General features: G+C 40.0%; 1 protein-coding gene across 3 annotated transcripts; it reads left to right on the top strand.

Moving 5' to 3' along the window:
- Window positions 1-5,538: 5,538 nt before the first annotated feature.
- On the top strand, window positions 5,539-14,465 carry LOC136705906 (uncharacterized). Of its 3 annotated transcripts, none has more exons than XR_010804100.1 (6): window positions 5,539-5,585; window positions 6,191-6,258; window positions 7,494-8,535; window positions 11,520-11,621; window positions 12,110-12,162; window positions 13,634-14,465. XR_010804100.1 is itself a non-coding variant. In XM_066679724.1 (3 exons), exons 2-3 carry the CDS (start codon window positions 6,215-6,217, stop codon window positions 8,290-8,292), a joined length of 843 nt encoding a protein of 280 aa, XP_066535821.1. In that variant the 5' UTR covers window positions 5,539-5,585; window positions 6,191-6,214; the 3' UTR covers window positions 8,293-8,774. The 3 variants fall into 3 exon arrangements, 1 of the variants encoding a protein (XP_066535821.1); XR_010804101.1 differs by lacking the exon at window positions 5,539-5,585 and adding an exon at window positions 5,844-5,950; XM_066679724.1 differs by lacking the exons at window positions 11,520-11,621; window positions 12,110-12,162; window positions 13,634-14,465 and having other exon boundaries at window positions 7,494-8,774.
- Window positions 14,466-16,139: the final 1,674 nt, after the last annotated feature.

Genomic DNA, 16,139 nt, shown 5'->3' with positions numbered 1-16,139 from the left:
ATCAGTTTCCCTCCGCTTCAAAATTCAGATTTAATATTGAAGAGAGGGAGAGGAGAGAGAAAGAGAGAGAGAGAGAGGGAAGAGAGAGAGAGAGAGAGAGAGAGAGGGAAGAGAGAGAGAGAGAGAGAGAGAGAGAAAGAAAGAGAGAAAAAGACCCAAAAGGGGACATGACCCCGAAGGAACACCAGGGCTGTCATTAAAATAACATTTCCTTGTTGCTATAGAAACGGGTTGGACACCGCCCCTTAATGGACCGACCAATGGAAATAAAGGAAAAGACTTGCAGTGACCGTAAATGCAGTCCGTAAATGTATAAGGTACAGGGTGTGACCTCTAGTCATTTTCATGACTACAGTCCGAACTTTTACTTTGAAGAATGAAGCGTGTTTTAAACTGAAGGAATAGTTTGACAAAAACAAAAAATCTCATTTTTAATACAGGTTTTACAATATACTAATAAAAGCTTTGGCTATATTTGTGCTATTGTCAGTTTGTTTTTTTATCTAACAGGCTAATGTGATATTAAAAGCATAGTTTTCATGGACACATGCGAACAAAAGAACTTGCTGATGTTTTTGCTGAACGGATTCCTTATTAAAACCGTAGCAAGCGTACGTACCATGGAGGTTAGGTAGCTAGGAAAATACTATTCATCTCTCTCTTAAAGAAATGCAGCGTCTGTGTCAGGGGTTTTGCGTAACATCAGCTGGATTTCTATTACATTCAACGGCAAGAAGCAGAACACAAAGCCACGGTCATAACGAGAAATGTAATTAGAAACATTTACACATAATTTTTGTCAAACTTTTCCTGTGATATTCAATAAGGTGAGCAGCACAGTGTCAGAGACCACGCTTCTCTGTATGAACTGCCAAATGGTGCCTTATTTTCTTATTTTTTAAATGTATGTACAGTCCATGCTTGTATTTGTGAGTACATATTTGTTGAGAAACTGTACCATAATGTCAAGGATAAGACAAGGCCCTGCTGGGGGTTCTGCACATATCCATGAAAAGGTGAGGTTGAGGTTATGTAGCAAGATGGGGGGAGAAAAATGCACTACTTTAAGTGAAAATGACACTCTACGTCCACAGTTTCCTCTGGAATTATGGTTATTAATCATACGTTTGTCCCACTTTTGCTGCAGCAACAGCTTCTGTTCTTCTGGGAAGGCCTTACTCTAGATGTCAGAACACCGCTGTGAAGGTCTGACATTCAGAAACCTTGGCGTGGTCAGGTACTGGCGCTGGATGAAGCGTAGTCTCCGCCACAGACACTGCTCTGACCACAAGCGTGACACTTTCAGTGCGTTAAGTTGGCCTCACTGATAGTTGCGTTCTACACTGGCTGTCTGCCTCCTGTTATACGTCATGCCAAAACAGCAGACTTGTGATTGGTCCTTTTACATGTCAGCAATAGTAGGCGGTTCTTGGCCGATAAGTGGCGAAAGGTACCAGACTCTCCCTTAAGAGACTGGCAATGTGACAACTCTAATTTATTCCAGAGGCAACTGGTGGAGATCCATCACTCCTATGAACACAGTTCCAGTGTTCCACAGACCAGTCCTGATACTTATAGCCCACACTTGTTTTTGGTGACCCAAGATTCATGTCTCCAGAGCCCCTGTTTTCTGTGAAGTATATATAATGCAAGCTGTTGGTGCGTAATTAAACATGGACGCCCCTGAGAGCATCTTTATTCACTGATTAGATACTTCTGGACATAGACACTTGATGAGATCACTTGGAACAAGGAAGTTTATCTGTACGCCCATCTTACAGCTGCACCTCTCTTGGTTTGATTAGGATTATGAGGACACACAATTTTTCTGACAATTTCAGACTTTCCAGATTTTTATAACAGTATTTGTGTGAGTTTATCACAAACATGGTTCCTCTCACTTAGCTTTGGTCTGCACTTAAGACTTAAATATTGATATCTACTTCCTATTACAGTTCCAGTCATTGATAACCGCAGGGTCAACTACAGCCAACTGTGGTTCTTGTAATTTCAAAAATTCACGAATTGACAAGTTTTCCAGCAGTAGGTTGCGCTCTAATGACTGAAGAAGTCATAAATCATCATTCATTTCTTTTATAATATCTGTTGTTATTGAATCTCTGCGTCTGTGACTGTCTCAACTTCAGAGATCGAATAAGGAGACTGAAAATAAATTAATGAAATATCTAAAAGAAAAAGAAAAAGAAATAAATGGTGTCAGTTTGCAGAAAGGCCACCTGTTTCTCCGACAGAAAATAATCAGACATTTCAGCTTTGTTCAGTTTTGATGTGAAATTCTTTGTGAAATGTTTAAAAAAAGAAGAATAAAGGAATGTCCTAAAGTTGTTTTGTTGTTAGAAACTATTCATTTGCTTCTTTGTATTTGCTTAAAGAAAAAGTATTCATTTTTAAGTTATTTATGTATTTATTGCAGTGATTGTGCTACATGTCGCAGCTTTACCCATGTTCCAGGGGGTACCAGGTTTTCTGGAAGGCATGGTCATTTAGGTTCTGTAACAAGACATTTGGGGCGGCACTGTGGAGCAGCAGGTCACACAGCTCCAGGGACCTGGAGGTTGTGGGTTCGATTCCCGCTCCGGGTGACTGTCTGTGAGGAGTTGGTGTGTTCTCCCTGTGTCTGCGTGGGTTTCCTTCGGGTGCTCCGGTTTCCTCCCACAGTCCAAAAACACACGTTGGTAGGTGGATTGGTGACTCAAAAGTGCCTGTAAGTGTGAGTGTGTGAGTGAATTTGTGAGTGTGTGTGTTGCCCTGTGAAGGACTGGCGCCCCCTCCAGGGTGTATTACCGCCTTGCTTACAGATAATGAATAAACAAGACATTTGTTTTAACATGTGTGCCTCACTGATGTAGATGGATCAGACACAGCAGTGCCACTGGACTTTTTAAACCATGTTAATGCTGGACTGAGAATAGTTTTCCAACCAAAAATATCAAGCCAAATGCATCTTGTGTCCACTAACGAAGGACTAGAGGATGACCGGCACAACCTATACAACGACAGATGAGCTGTTCTCTTTCCAACTTGACATTGACGAGGTGGACCAACAAGGTAGGTGTGTCTAACAGAGTGGACAGTGAGTGGTGTATAACTTGAGCAGCACTACTGTGTCTGATCCACTAGTATCGGCACAACACACACTGACCAGACGACCACATCGGGACCAGTGCAGTGCAGAGAGTGATCCACCATTCAAATCAAGTGTGTGTGGGGTCCGGACTGTTGGGCTGAAATGGGTCTATATATTTATTTGTCTAAATTTTAATTCCTGTTTGTCAGCTAGTATTCCCTCAGGTGGGGAGTACACATTCTCTTTTATATGTATGAAGCCTACTAGCTTAGGGTGACCAGATCTGAGATGGTGAAAAAGAGGACACGTCTCCGGGGGGGTGCGACTACTGACGTCCAGACTGACCAATTAAATGTTCACAGAGAAGGTTATTGACCAATAACGATAGCTCTACAGTCAGACCGTCCAATACGAAGATTTTAGGCTACTTCACCACGCCCCCTTCCCCACTCAAGCGAACCAAACGGAGTAGGGGAGGGTGGGACTAGTTTGTGAACGAAACGCTTCTCGAAAGTTCTATGTAAGCTCTAGAAAAACAAAATCCCGGACGTTTGTGAAATTCCGCCTGGACATTTTTTTAGTCTAAAAAAGAGGACATGTCCGTGTAAAAGAGGACGTCTGGTCACCGTATACTAGCTATTCAGGTAGCACTGTGCCCTGTGAGAGAAGGTTGGGTCAGGGTTGCTCTCTCGGTCTCCCAGACTGTGATGGCTGAGGCCTTACCAGGAATCAGGAGAGTAATCTACTGATGATAGGGTTAATGCTTAAAGCACTGCCCACTCTGGAGTCTTAGTAAGACTCTCTGTATGAAATATTGGACTGTTTTCATTCACTCATCCATTATCTGTAACCCTTATCCAGTTCAGGGTCGCAGTGGGTCCAGAGCCTACCTGGAATCATTGGGTACAAGGTGGGAATACACCCTGGAGGGGGCGCCAGATTGGGCTGTTTCTAGAAGATAATTAAAATAGTTATACATATATATTTTTTTTTAAAAGTAAAGATAAATATATTCCACGCTTTTATTGCTTTATTCTCTCTCTCACACACTCTCTCTCTCTCTCTCTCTCTCTCTCTCTCTCTCTCTCTCTCTCGTACCTTTTAATAACCTTCAATCCTGTCTTAAACATCTCAAATGGGGGATTTTTTTGTATTTTTAACTCAGTGAACCTTCACTGTAACATGTTACACAACAGAGGGCTCCACTGTGAGTGAGTGTGTGTGTGTGTGGGCCTGCCTGCCTGCCCCAAATATATATCACATTGTGGGGACTTAAATCGTATACCCCCACCACCAACACCACCCGACCAAAACATAAATCATTGTATTGTGAGGTGAATGCATGTTGTAGGGTGATGGTTAGTGTGAGGGTTATGTTAGTAGTAGCTAAGGTAATAAGAAAGTATACACAGAAGGAATGGAAAGCTTCATTTTCCCAATAAATTGTCCAAATATTGTCCCCATATTTCATAAAAACAAGCTGTGTTTGTGTGTGTTTAAATGCTCAACCTGACAAGCATCCAGACACTGTCAGCTCTAATAGACGTTAGTGTCAATTTCTCTCTCTCTCTCTTTCTCTCTCTCTCTCGCTCTCGCTGTCTCTCCTCCAGGCGGTGGATCTGTCATCCGTGTCTCAGGCTGTCATCTATCAAATGCACCACTTTATCGCCTCCTGGTTGCCATGGTAACTGGCCTTTCCCTGTTTCAAAACCTCTTCAATCCTTCACCTTCATCATCAACACTCTGTTGTCCATACCCTCGAGAGAGTGTGTGTGTGTGTGTGTGTGTGTGTGTGTCACACCTATACATGTAATATCACACTGACATGTTTTGCTAATATTTATGTGTTTGTTTATTTATTTATATTTTTCAGGGTCGTCGAGTGAGATGCATAATTAATTTTGATGACTTTATGGAGTCAGCTGCAGTTAATCAGATTTGTCTCAAATGACAGAAGACAAAACATTCTGCTTTGTCTGAAGTAATGAAGCTCCATTCAGTTCCTTTCTCATTGTTTGGGATCCAGACCTTTCTTTCCAGCCTCAGTACTGGGCCTCACTAATGTTTTTGTAGCTGCCACCAAATTCTCACAACAGTGTTCCAATGTCTGTGGTAAAAACCTTCCCAGAAGAAAGGAGTTTTTTCTTTTCTTTTCTGTTTACAGCAGCAGAGGATCAAACTCTCCACGGGTTCCTTTCATTCCAGGAGAAATGATGGACAAGCAGATGATTCTTCTGAGATTCCCTTTGTTTCCCTCAGTTTCCTGCGACCAGAACGACAGTAACCACAGTGTACGATGTCAGAGTGAGTTGATGTTTGCAGAGTTTGATGTGTTTGGACTGTAAATTCATGACATAAAACATGACCAGGTAAGTTTCTCAGAACAGGAGGAGACAGGAGGAGTTACCCACAGGCCTTTAAAACCATGCCCAACTCATGTGTGTGTGAGTGAGAGAGAGAGAGAGAGAGAGAGAGAGAGAGACACCACTGATCACAGGTAATGTTCTCATTAGAACGTGTGCTTCATTTTTTACAGCACTCTGTAACATTTGTTTGGCAAAATACAAAATCTACAAAACAGCAACTTTACAGGTGAATGCAAAGAAGTTTGGAATTTTTACGAAAGTTAACGCAAAAATTATTTATTCCAAGACACTCAGGACCTTATTTTTTGGTCCGTTCCTACATTTGGACACAGTGTAAAATGTGGGATAGCTTTTAGAAAAGCTTTAAAATGTGTATTAGCGAAGGTGTAATAAAGAACTAAATTGACTGAAATGTCTCGTTGTTGCTGTTGGGAAAAAGCTGACACCTCTAAATCAGTAACTGTTGAAAACAGAAGAAATATCCCTTAACTTTCAGGTGAGGAATTAGAGCAAGATACTGACTTATTAATACCTTGTTATAAGATAACACCTGTTGTTTTGTGAAAATGTTTTTGGACAGTGATGATATGCATTTACCTTAACAATGTGCACTAGCAAGAGTAATCAGTAATAGAATATTAAAAAGGTACTGACCTGTGATGTTTTTACTCCAGGTGTGTAATGAATGTGATTGTGTCTTTGGATAATTCTGAGCTTCTCTGTTTCTGGACTCAAGGAGACAATTCTGAGAGGCGTGTTGATGCTCGCTATAAATTCCACAAACATCTCCACCATGACTGAAATGTGAGTGCTTTTACTTTCTGATACTGTTGAGTAAATTTAATCTTCAATATTTAGATTTATTTAAATAATAAATGGCAATGGGCGGCACGGTGGCGCAGCAGGTAGGTTTCGCAGTCACACAGCTCCAGGGAACTGGAGGTTGTGGGTTTGTTTCCAGCTCCGGGTGACTGTCTGTGAGGAGTGTGGTGTGTTCTCTCTGTGTCTGCGTGGGTTTCCTCCGGGTGACTGTCTGTGAGGAGTGTGGTGTGTTCTCTCTGTGTCTGCGTGGGTTTCCTCCGGGTGACTGTCTGTGAGGAGTGTGGTGTGTTCTCCCTGTGTCTGCGTGGGTTTCCTCCGGGTGACTGTCTGTGAGGAGTGTGGTGTGTTCTCCCTGTGTCTGCGTGGGTTTCCTTTGTGTGACTGTCTGTGAGGAGTGTGGTGTGTTCTCCCTGTGTCTGCGTGGGTTTCCTCCGGGTGACTGTCTGTGAGGAGTGTGGTGTGTTCTCCCTGTGTCTGTGTGGGTTTCCTCTGGGTGACTCTCTGTGAGGAAAATCAGTGAAATATTTTATTCAGCCATCCTTGGTCCAGACGTAATGTAGAGGATATAAAACTGTTTTAAACTTAAAGAAGACTGAATTAAATGCAGCGTTAATGGTCAAAAACACTGTGTTATAAGTGTCCTGTTGATGTTTTGATGTCCTGTAGTTATGCAGCTCCCATATTTACAGTGTGATTAGGGTGAAGGTGTTTAGTAAACGGCCTCAGTGTGAGGGTATCTGTCCTCAGTTCCTCTCTCCAGACTTCACTGTAAAAACTAACAAGGACACACTCTCTCTTTGTAACTCTGCTAAATATGAGCATCTCTTAGTAATACACAATGCCACTGTCTGATCAAAAACACGTTTGTCCATTTTTTTTTTATTACATCATTTGAACACAGAAGCTGTCCTTCACATTGTGTGAAAATTTCGTGATGAATGGACCAATAGAAATGCTCAGATTATTTGGAATCAAATATTTTTTAGGCAAAAAAAAAAGTGAAGGCAAAAAATATTCAAATGCCCGGTTCGTATCTTGGAAAGTTCGTTAGTGTAGGTGTTCGTTAGTAGAGGTTCCACTGTATATGGATTTCACATCTGAAAGTCAAAAATAAGCTTTGCTATTGTTGTAAGAAGTGCTCAGCTTATGTTTTTTAGGGAAGGCACTACTGAATGATTACAAATTAAAACGAGTATTCTTGGTTTTTTCCTCTTTAGCAAGAACTTCACAGTGCCAAATTTAGACCTGGACACCTTTCTGTCAGCAAAGGTCAAAGTTCGGCAGGAAGGGCTTCTTGACTCAACTGTGAAGACCAACTTGGACTTTGCAATGCAGATGTTGGAGAAGTTTCCGGTTTCAAAGAGGCGCAATGTCTCTTTGACAGTGGAAGGAGAGCGGCAGCTGGTGCGGTTCACTGCAGGAACACCAACACTCTTTTACACCATTCGTTTGGGTTTAAAAGGCCCAGAATTGCAGCAGAAAGTTCCAGTGGGGGCTCACCTCACCTCTTCCTGCCTGAGTGAGAGCCATTTTGCTGGGCATCTGTGCCGGGATGAGCTGGAGAGCTGCATGGAGCAAGCTAAAAGAATTCTAAACCATGAGGCCCAGAGTAACCCATCAGGTGTTAGCGATGTGGAGCTGAGGATAACATGTGGGGATTTCCGTCTCAACTACGTCACCCAGCAGCCCCTTCGAACCCTGGTTGTTCAGCCTCGTCGCAGGGCTTATATGGGCAAGACCCTGAGTCTAGAGAGGGTCCTGGAGTTGAAAACGAGCCTAGAACGTTCTGGGGTGATGGGACAAGGCCTGCTAACATGCTTCCATCACCTCCTGATCCACTACAGTCAATTCCAAGAGGAGAACAGCCGCCTCGTCCTCCAGAGTGATGGAGAGATGCTGGAGCTGGTCTCTGGAAGGCCTGATTATCATAGCAACCAGCATTACATCTTCACTGATGCCCAAAACAAAGCCTACAGCCACAAGGTGCAGGACATGGAGCTGTGGGAGTATGACTGAGGGACACTGAAAGTGTATGGTTTCTGGCTAAAGGTCTCGAAGGTCTTGTTTTGTTGATTTTTTTTAAGTAAATATAATAAATGCCGATCCAATAAAAGAAAACAAACGCTTGTTTTCGAACAAATGCTTTTGGCTGGAAATAGTTGGTTGGTGGACTATTCTCATTCCACTGGCTTGAAAAACTCAACATATACTAACACATGACTACCATGTCTGCAGCACTGAGAATGATCCAAAAGCCAGGTAATAAGATACCTACATAAGTTATGTCAGATATTGTTATTGTAGAAAAAATGTCAGAACTTCTTTATTTATTTTCACTTCAGTGGACTTGTGTTTTAAAGCTAAGTGTCAATGGGTAGACCTTTGGGGAAAAATTACTGTTAGTGAAAAATGTCTGAACATTATTGATATTTGATTTTTTTTCTATGCATAAGACTTTAATTGCAGTTTTACTACTCAGTGGCTTTGCCATTAATAGATACATCGGTAACACTTTACAATACGGGTGCACAAATAAGCATATATTAATACGTCATGAATGATCTCCTCATAGTATATTAATACATACATTAATGCTTAATATATCAGGAACTAACAAAGGATATACATTAATGACCACATTCCTCATACATAAATCGCCATTAGCAAGGGTAAACATTAAGTATCAACATCTTGTTAATTCAATCTCTTAATTAACACTATGACTTGCCTTATTAATTAACACCTTTATGGGTTAATCTAATTATTTAATTCATTATTGTGGCCAATAACAACCCTAAAGTCAAGTGACTTTATATAAGTAATTACAAAACTCGTAATAAACTCATAATAATCACTTAATCACTGCTTATGTCCCTGCCTATAATTTTGCCTACATCAATGCACAAAGATATGTAACACACAGTATCCAAATAGATCCAATATGTAAAGGGTGTTAATTAATAAGGCAAGTCATAGTGTTAATTAAGAGATTGAATTAACAAGATGTTGATACTTAATGTTTACCCTTGCTAATGGCGATTTATGTATGAGGAATGTGGTCATTAATGTATATCCTTTGTTAGTTCCTGATATATTAAGCATCAATGTATGTATTAATATACTATGAAGAGATCATTCATGACGTATTAATATATGCTTATTTGTGCACCCGTATTGTAAAGTGTTACCGATACATCCTTTGCTTCACTACTTTAATAGAAGGTATTTTTTATCCTCACATATTGCCACTGTGCATCTCTCTGGTGGAATTGTTATAAAAGTAAATATATTTAGACAATTGTCTAGGTAATAAATAATATGTAACTTATTATTATGCTGCTAGATGTGATTATATATATATATTGTAACATGCTTAGTGTTCGGTTCTGTTTTTGTTGCTTGTTTGTGCTCCCCTTGCCATGTGACTGTTTCCCCCTGTCTTGCGTCTGCTTCCTGATTGTTCCCTGGTCATGTGATTTCTAGTGTCATGTGTCTTTATTAGTACCCAGGTGTTTCTTGTTGGTGTTGTCTTTATATAGTCCTTGTCAGTGTTTCCTGTTTGTGGGTCATTGTATGCATGTTTGTGTTCTCAGGTTGAGGTTGAGGTTGAGGTTGAGGTTGAGGTTGAGGTTGAGGTTGAGGTTGAGGTTGAGGTTGAGGTTGAGGTTGAGGTTGAGGTTGAGGTTGAGGTGCATTGCCCTGTGTTTAGCCCCTTAGTTCTGTATAGTCCTTGTTTAATATTTTGATTCCTTGTTTAGTGTTTAGCTTTTAGTGTTTAATGCTTAGCCGTGTTTAGCTTTGTTTAGTGTTAAGCTTTGTTTAGGGTTTAATGCTTGGCTGTGTTTAGCTATGTTTAATGCTTAGCCATGTTTAGCTTTGTTTAGTGTTTAGCTTTGTTTAGTGTTTAGCTTTGTTTAATGCTTAGCCATGTTTAGCTATGTTTAATGCTTAGCCATGTTTAGCTATGTTTAATGCTTAGCCATGTTTAGCTTTGTTTAATGCTTAGCCGTGTTTAGCTTTGTTTAGTGTTTAGCTTTGTTTAATGCTTAGCCGTGTTTAGCTTTGTTTAGTGTTTAGCTTTGTTTAATGCTTAGCCGTGTTTAGCTTTGTTTAGTGTTAAACTTTGTTTAGGGTTTAATGCTTAGCTTTGTTTAGGGTTTAATGCTTAGCCGTGTTTAGCTTTGTTTAGGGTTTAATGCTTAGCCGTGTTTAGCTTTGTTTGGGGTTTAATGCTTAGCCGTGTTTAGCTTTGTTTGGGGTTTAATGCTTAGCCGTGTTTAGCTTTGTTTAGGGTTTAATGCTTAGCCGTGTTTAGCTTTGTTTAGGGTTTAATGCTTAGCCGTGTTTAGCTTTGTTTAGGGTTTAATGCTTAGCCGTGTTTAGCTTTGTTTAGGGTTTAATGTTTAGCCGTGTTTAGCTTTGTTTAGGGTTTAATGCTTAGCCGTGTTTAGTGTTTAGCTCTGCTTATAGTTTAGCCCTTGTTTAGTGTCCCTCTGTCTAGTTTCCTTTAAGTTATTGTAATAAATACTCCTGCACTTACCTCTTTCCCTTGCTCCTTGACCACTCCTACAACCCCCCAATTATTACATATTACCATTCATATCTTCATATTTTATGTATATTATCTAAACATAAGCAACATTAAAAAAAAAACACAACAGGACCATTTACATAAGCCTCTTCATTCCTCACAAACACCCTTCTACATTCAGGCACTAGCTACTTTATTAATAACACAATATTTATGCAACTAATGCTATTAATTCTATTAGCAAATAATATTAAAATGTAGGGCCATTAATATAATAATATTGCTATACAGCTTAATGGTACTGATTTAAATAGATAATTCTCAAATAATATGATATGAAATTCACTATGCTCAGTACCTTGTGTGGGCTCAAGCCCCCAGGCCTGGGCTGTGCAGTAGTGAATATCTGTAATAATGGAGCTCTTAAATGTGTGGGAGCTTTGTTTCTGATCCAGAATCGTCCAGCATCACTACCTCGCTAATGTTAAAGTGGCCGAATGTCATCAAATCCTCAGCACAATGTGTCAAGATTTAGAGTAAACTTTAGACACTGTGTTTGTTATTTAGCAACCCTATTATAAGAAGTGAAGTGTGACCACTGCATTCAATCAAGCAATAAAGTTAGTGGAACAGCAGTGTGTTCAGCAGCAGGGCTGTGGTGATGTAACTCAACCCCTCCCTTCTCTTGTGGTTCACTTCCAATTGTGTGCAGTAAGTTGCTGTTCTCAGAAACTGAAACTAAGCTCTGGATGTGGTTGGTGTTTTGGATAGAGCTGAAGAGACTGATTTTCTTTGTGTTATTTCCTCAGAGCTGGTGAGTTCCTCAGTTAAGAGATTGTACTCTTCATAACTTATTATATATAATCTTTTTTTGGTAACAATTTAAATTACAGGCTGATAATTACTGGGTTCAGAGTTCAGAGCATGTACCTGTTAAGCAAGCCATAATATAAAATAAGAACTGAATAAGTAAAGGGTATGACATTAGAAATATGTGGTTATTACTGGGCAGTAAGATACCTGCATTTTGCATTGTTGTATCCCCAAAGAAGGAGATTTTACAGCAGAAGGTGTGTGTGTGTGGGGGGGGGGTGCTTTTAATTTTTTCATTTAAGTTGAGGATATATTTTGCTAGTCATTTAGGACCATTTCTATAGATCCATTTATCAGATAGTGTCAAGAGCAGCTGATATCTGCATGATTCAGCAAAATGTAAATTGGTAACACTGGTTATACATGGTTTTACTTTGGACAGTGATTATATATTTTACTGCACTGACAATACACTTGACTATTCCACAGAAAAGAAGGCAGCTGTCCTCCTGCTGAAAACGATAGACATCAATGGCTTTTGTGTAAGTGTTGTTTTCTGTGAAACTAGAGAAGTGTCCAAAAGTTTTGACTTGGTCAAGATTATAGTATGTTGCTTATTCGATGAAACTACAGAACAATCCGCTACAAGGAACACCGCACTTTTAGTGCACATTTTTTGTGCTAGTTTTTTAAATAAAATTAATTCCGTTATAACTTCAGCTATCCGTTACATTAACTTGTAAATCATAATGGCAGGGCGGCACGGTGGCGCAGCAGGTAGTGTCGCAGTCACACAGCTCCAGGGACCTGGAGGTTGTGGGATCGATTCCCACTCCGGGTGACTGTCTGTGAGGAGTTGGTGTGTTCTCCCCGTGTCTGTGTGGGTTTCCTCCCACAGTCCAAAAACACACATTGGTAGGTGGATTGGTGACTCAAAAGTGAATGTGTGTGTGTGTGTTGCCCTGTGAAGGACTGGAGCCCCCTTCAGGGTGTATTCCCGCCTTGCGCCCAATGAGTCCAGGTAGGCTCTGGATAAGCGGTTACAGATAATGAATGAATGAATGAATCATAATGGTGCATGGACAGGTTCCACAAATGTATTTAGTAAACTCAAATTCCAATAAAGATATTCTAATAAATACACTTTGATCTGCCCTAACATTAAAATGACCTCCTTGTTTCTACTGTCCATTGTTTTAGCCCCACTTTATAGGTGCACTTTGTAGTTCTGCAATTACAGATTGCCGTTTATCTGTTGCTCTGCATACTTTCTCCCTGTTTTTCAGTGCTAAGGGCCCTAGGAGGACCACCATTGAGCTGTGATGATTTTGGTGGTTGTTCATTATCAGCAGGTCATTTTAATACTATGGCTAATAGCTGTATGAGAAACACAGACTAAAACATTGTTTACTTGCTCAGAGACAAAGTTTCATAAGACAGAAACCTCACAAGATGAATTTGTAAGGCATGGGAGCCTTTAAATGACAACGTAACTGATATGAATTATATTCTGATGTATTTATGAATGTTGGACGTCCCAAAAATGTAAATAAATAAATGTTCAGTTACAGCATTTGTTCGGTTAATATAATAATATTAATTAAGGCTAAATTAATATATGGCATCTGAAAAAAGGTTACATGGATGCACTTATTTAGTGACTTTTTACTGTAAATAAGCTTATCCAAAGTTGACATTACACAAAATCACATATTTAGTGTAGTTTAAAACTCAAAACCCTCATACTGTAGACACTCTTCAGCAAGCGTTCACTAGTGGTTGATGTAGCAGGGTGAGTAACTGTAACTGCTGCCTTCTACATACAAGACTAAGGCCTGAATCCCTGCCCAGGTGACCATACCAGTAAGAGTCCTTGGCCAACACAACATTAGCCTACCACTGTAAATGTAGTAAGTTGCTCTGAATTAGACATTGTCTAAATATGAAATTGTTTTAGTGAAAGCCTATATCAGTCTTCACCTGAGGTGGTTGTCATTGCTGTATCCACCACAGAAGGTATGTCGATGACTACGTTTTGGACACTGAAGTTCTGCTGAAAGAAAAGGTCAAACTGAGCAAAGAAGATGCTCTGGATCCTGTCCTCAACACTAACCTGGGCTTTGCGATGAATGCCATCAACACACTTCCTGCTGCAATGAAGAAGAACGCTGAAGTCCAGGTGGAGGGACAGAAGCTGCTGCTCATCTTTAAATCTGGTCAAAGGAAAGTGCAGCTGGTAGTGTTTCAGGACTGTGATGGCCCCAAACTTCACCAGAAAATAAAAATGGATTTTCTGAATGTGAATGACATCAGTAAGGCATACTTCACAGGCCATGATTGTCCTCATGACCCTCCATGCATACAGCAAGCTATAAACACAGCACGCTTTTCCCCTAATGTGGAGCTCAAAGTCATATGCAAAGAGCTGAGAATCACCTTCTCAACCCCAGACCCTACTCACACTGTTGTGGTGCCCTGTTAGAGCTTGAAATTCACTGTAAAATCAAGCCATGTTTATGAATTATCTTATTAAGGTATGATATAATTCCACTGCTCCACAGCCCAGTGTACAGATGATTTATACCACCCTGGCTCACTACTGGCATTGAGCATGGTGATTTTATGTGCATACATCATGCTTTGTACAGAAATGATACAAACTGCATACACAGTTGTTATCATTTCACAGCTTTCACATCTGAAAGGAGCTGAATTCCTTCATTATAAATAGTGTCCACACATATTCAGACATATAGTGCATGTAATATGAACGTTTGTGTTGTTATTTCTGGGGGAGAGTGTGGGACTCAATTTTGTAAATGTGGGACTGTATGTATTTTCTGTTCTCTGTCAGAAATAAATAAATAAATAAATAAATAAATGGACAGAAACAGAAACAATGTGGTTGATGTGCTGTGGTCTTGAGGAATGATGTCTGAAAACATACAAACAAATGAAAATGATTCCCAAAAGTATTCCCTTATAAAATATAAAACAAATATATTAATTGTGACACAATAAATAAATAAATAAATCTTGTTTGTTAAAATAAATCACACAAACATATATATATATATACACACAGGAGGTCCTCGGGTTACGTCAGTCCCGAGTTACGATGTTTCGTGGTTACGACACATCTCCCATTTACTGTATAAAGCCTTGTTTCGACTTCAGTGGTTCTGCGTCGTAAACGTCGTAACGTGAACTTCGTGTTTGGTGTTGCGCGGCGGAAGAATACACGGTTACGCGGCTCGGGACCGAGGAGGATAGGTGTTAGGAGAGGATAAGTGCTTACAGTATGTTATTTACGTACAGTATGTGCGTATGTTCCGACTTACACCGAAAATCAGTTTACGACGCGACGTAGGAACGGATCAACGTCGTAAGTCGAGGACCCCCTGTGTGTATGTGTGTGTGTGTGTGTGTGTGTGTGTTTATATATATATATACATATAAACCAATAGGACCAATAGACAAAAGTATTAAAGAGTTACCATTTGAGTTGAGGTTTTCAAAAAGTAATGTATTAATTTTATTTGTAGGGAATGTGTTTATTTTTACAGCAGCGTCTACTGGTGAAAATCTGACTAGACTTGGAGGGTCTTTTGGCCTCTAGGTCTGCATGTTTTTGACATCACCAAAGTGTAGAATTTGATGACAACTTTGGGTCCACACAGATATTGTTACATCTGGAATAATAAACATATACAAAAATGCTACATTATTTTTTTAAAACAAATTAATAAACAATCTCAGTTTAGTTGGCTGACTTCTCGACTCAAGTAGTAAGTGACACAGTTATCATGATTAATTTTTTTAATAAAAAAATTCCTACACCTATAAATGAATACGCAATTGTATTTGATGTTATTTCAGACTGTTTTACTATTTTTTACTGTTTTATCCAGGGGCACTATTTTTTCCTGGCCATTTGTTAAGTCCTTTGATTTATTATATACTTTTGTTGGTGATATGTGCTTTTCTACAGAGCAAACATAGAATAACCGTGGAATTAAAGCCTTATTCCACCAAAAGGTACGTTATGATTCCTTATGTAATGCCGTATTGGGATGGTATTGTAGAGAATATAACCCTGCGGAAGGGTATGGTCCTTGTCACATAAGTAGTACTCACTTGTACCCCTGATCTCAGTGGTATGTGCTGTTGTGTTTTATGTTCGTACGCTTTTCGTAAGCAATTTCAAAACATGCTGGGGGCTCTTTCTGGGACTGCTGAATCAAATTCCTGACTTTGTTGTGAACAAGAGCGGCCTAAGTCCTGTAACTCCTCCCCCTCCCTCCCCCCTCTCCCTCCCTCGGCCCTGAAACCGAAACTAAGCTGAAGAAGGTCTGGAAAGAGGAAAGAGCCGAACGCCTGAGATTATTGTCTTCTCCAGAGCGGTAAGATCATCAGTGAAGAGCCTGTTCATATCTGTTGTAATAGTGATGAATATTACTTTAAAATGGAACTATAATGACAGTACAAGCCTCTCTGCAGAAAAGAAGACCGCTGTTCT

This window comes from Hoplias malabaricus, chromosome 8 (genome assembly GCF_029633855.1).
Source record: "Hoplias malabaricus isolate fHopMal1 chromosome 8, fHopMal1.hap1, whole genome shotgun sequence".
Taxonomy (NCBI): Eukaryota; Metazoa; Chordata; class Actinopteri; order Characiformes; family Erythrinidae; genus Hoplias; species Hoplias malabaricus.
This window is presented reverse-complemented; position numbering and strand designations above follow the sequence as displayed.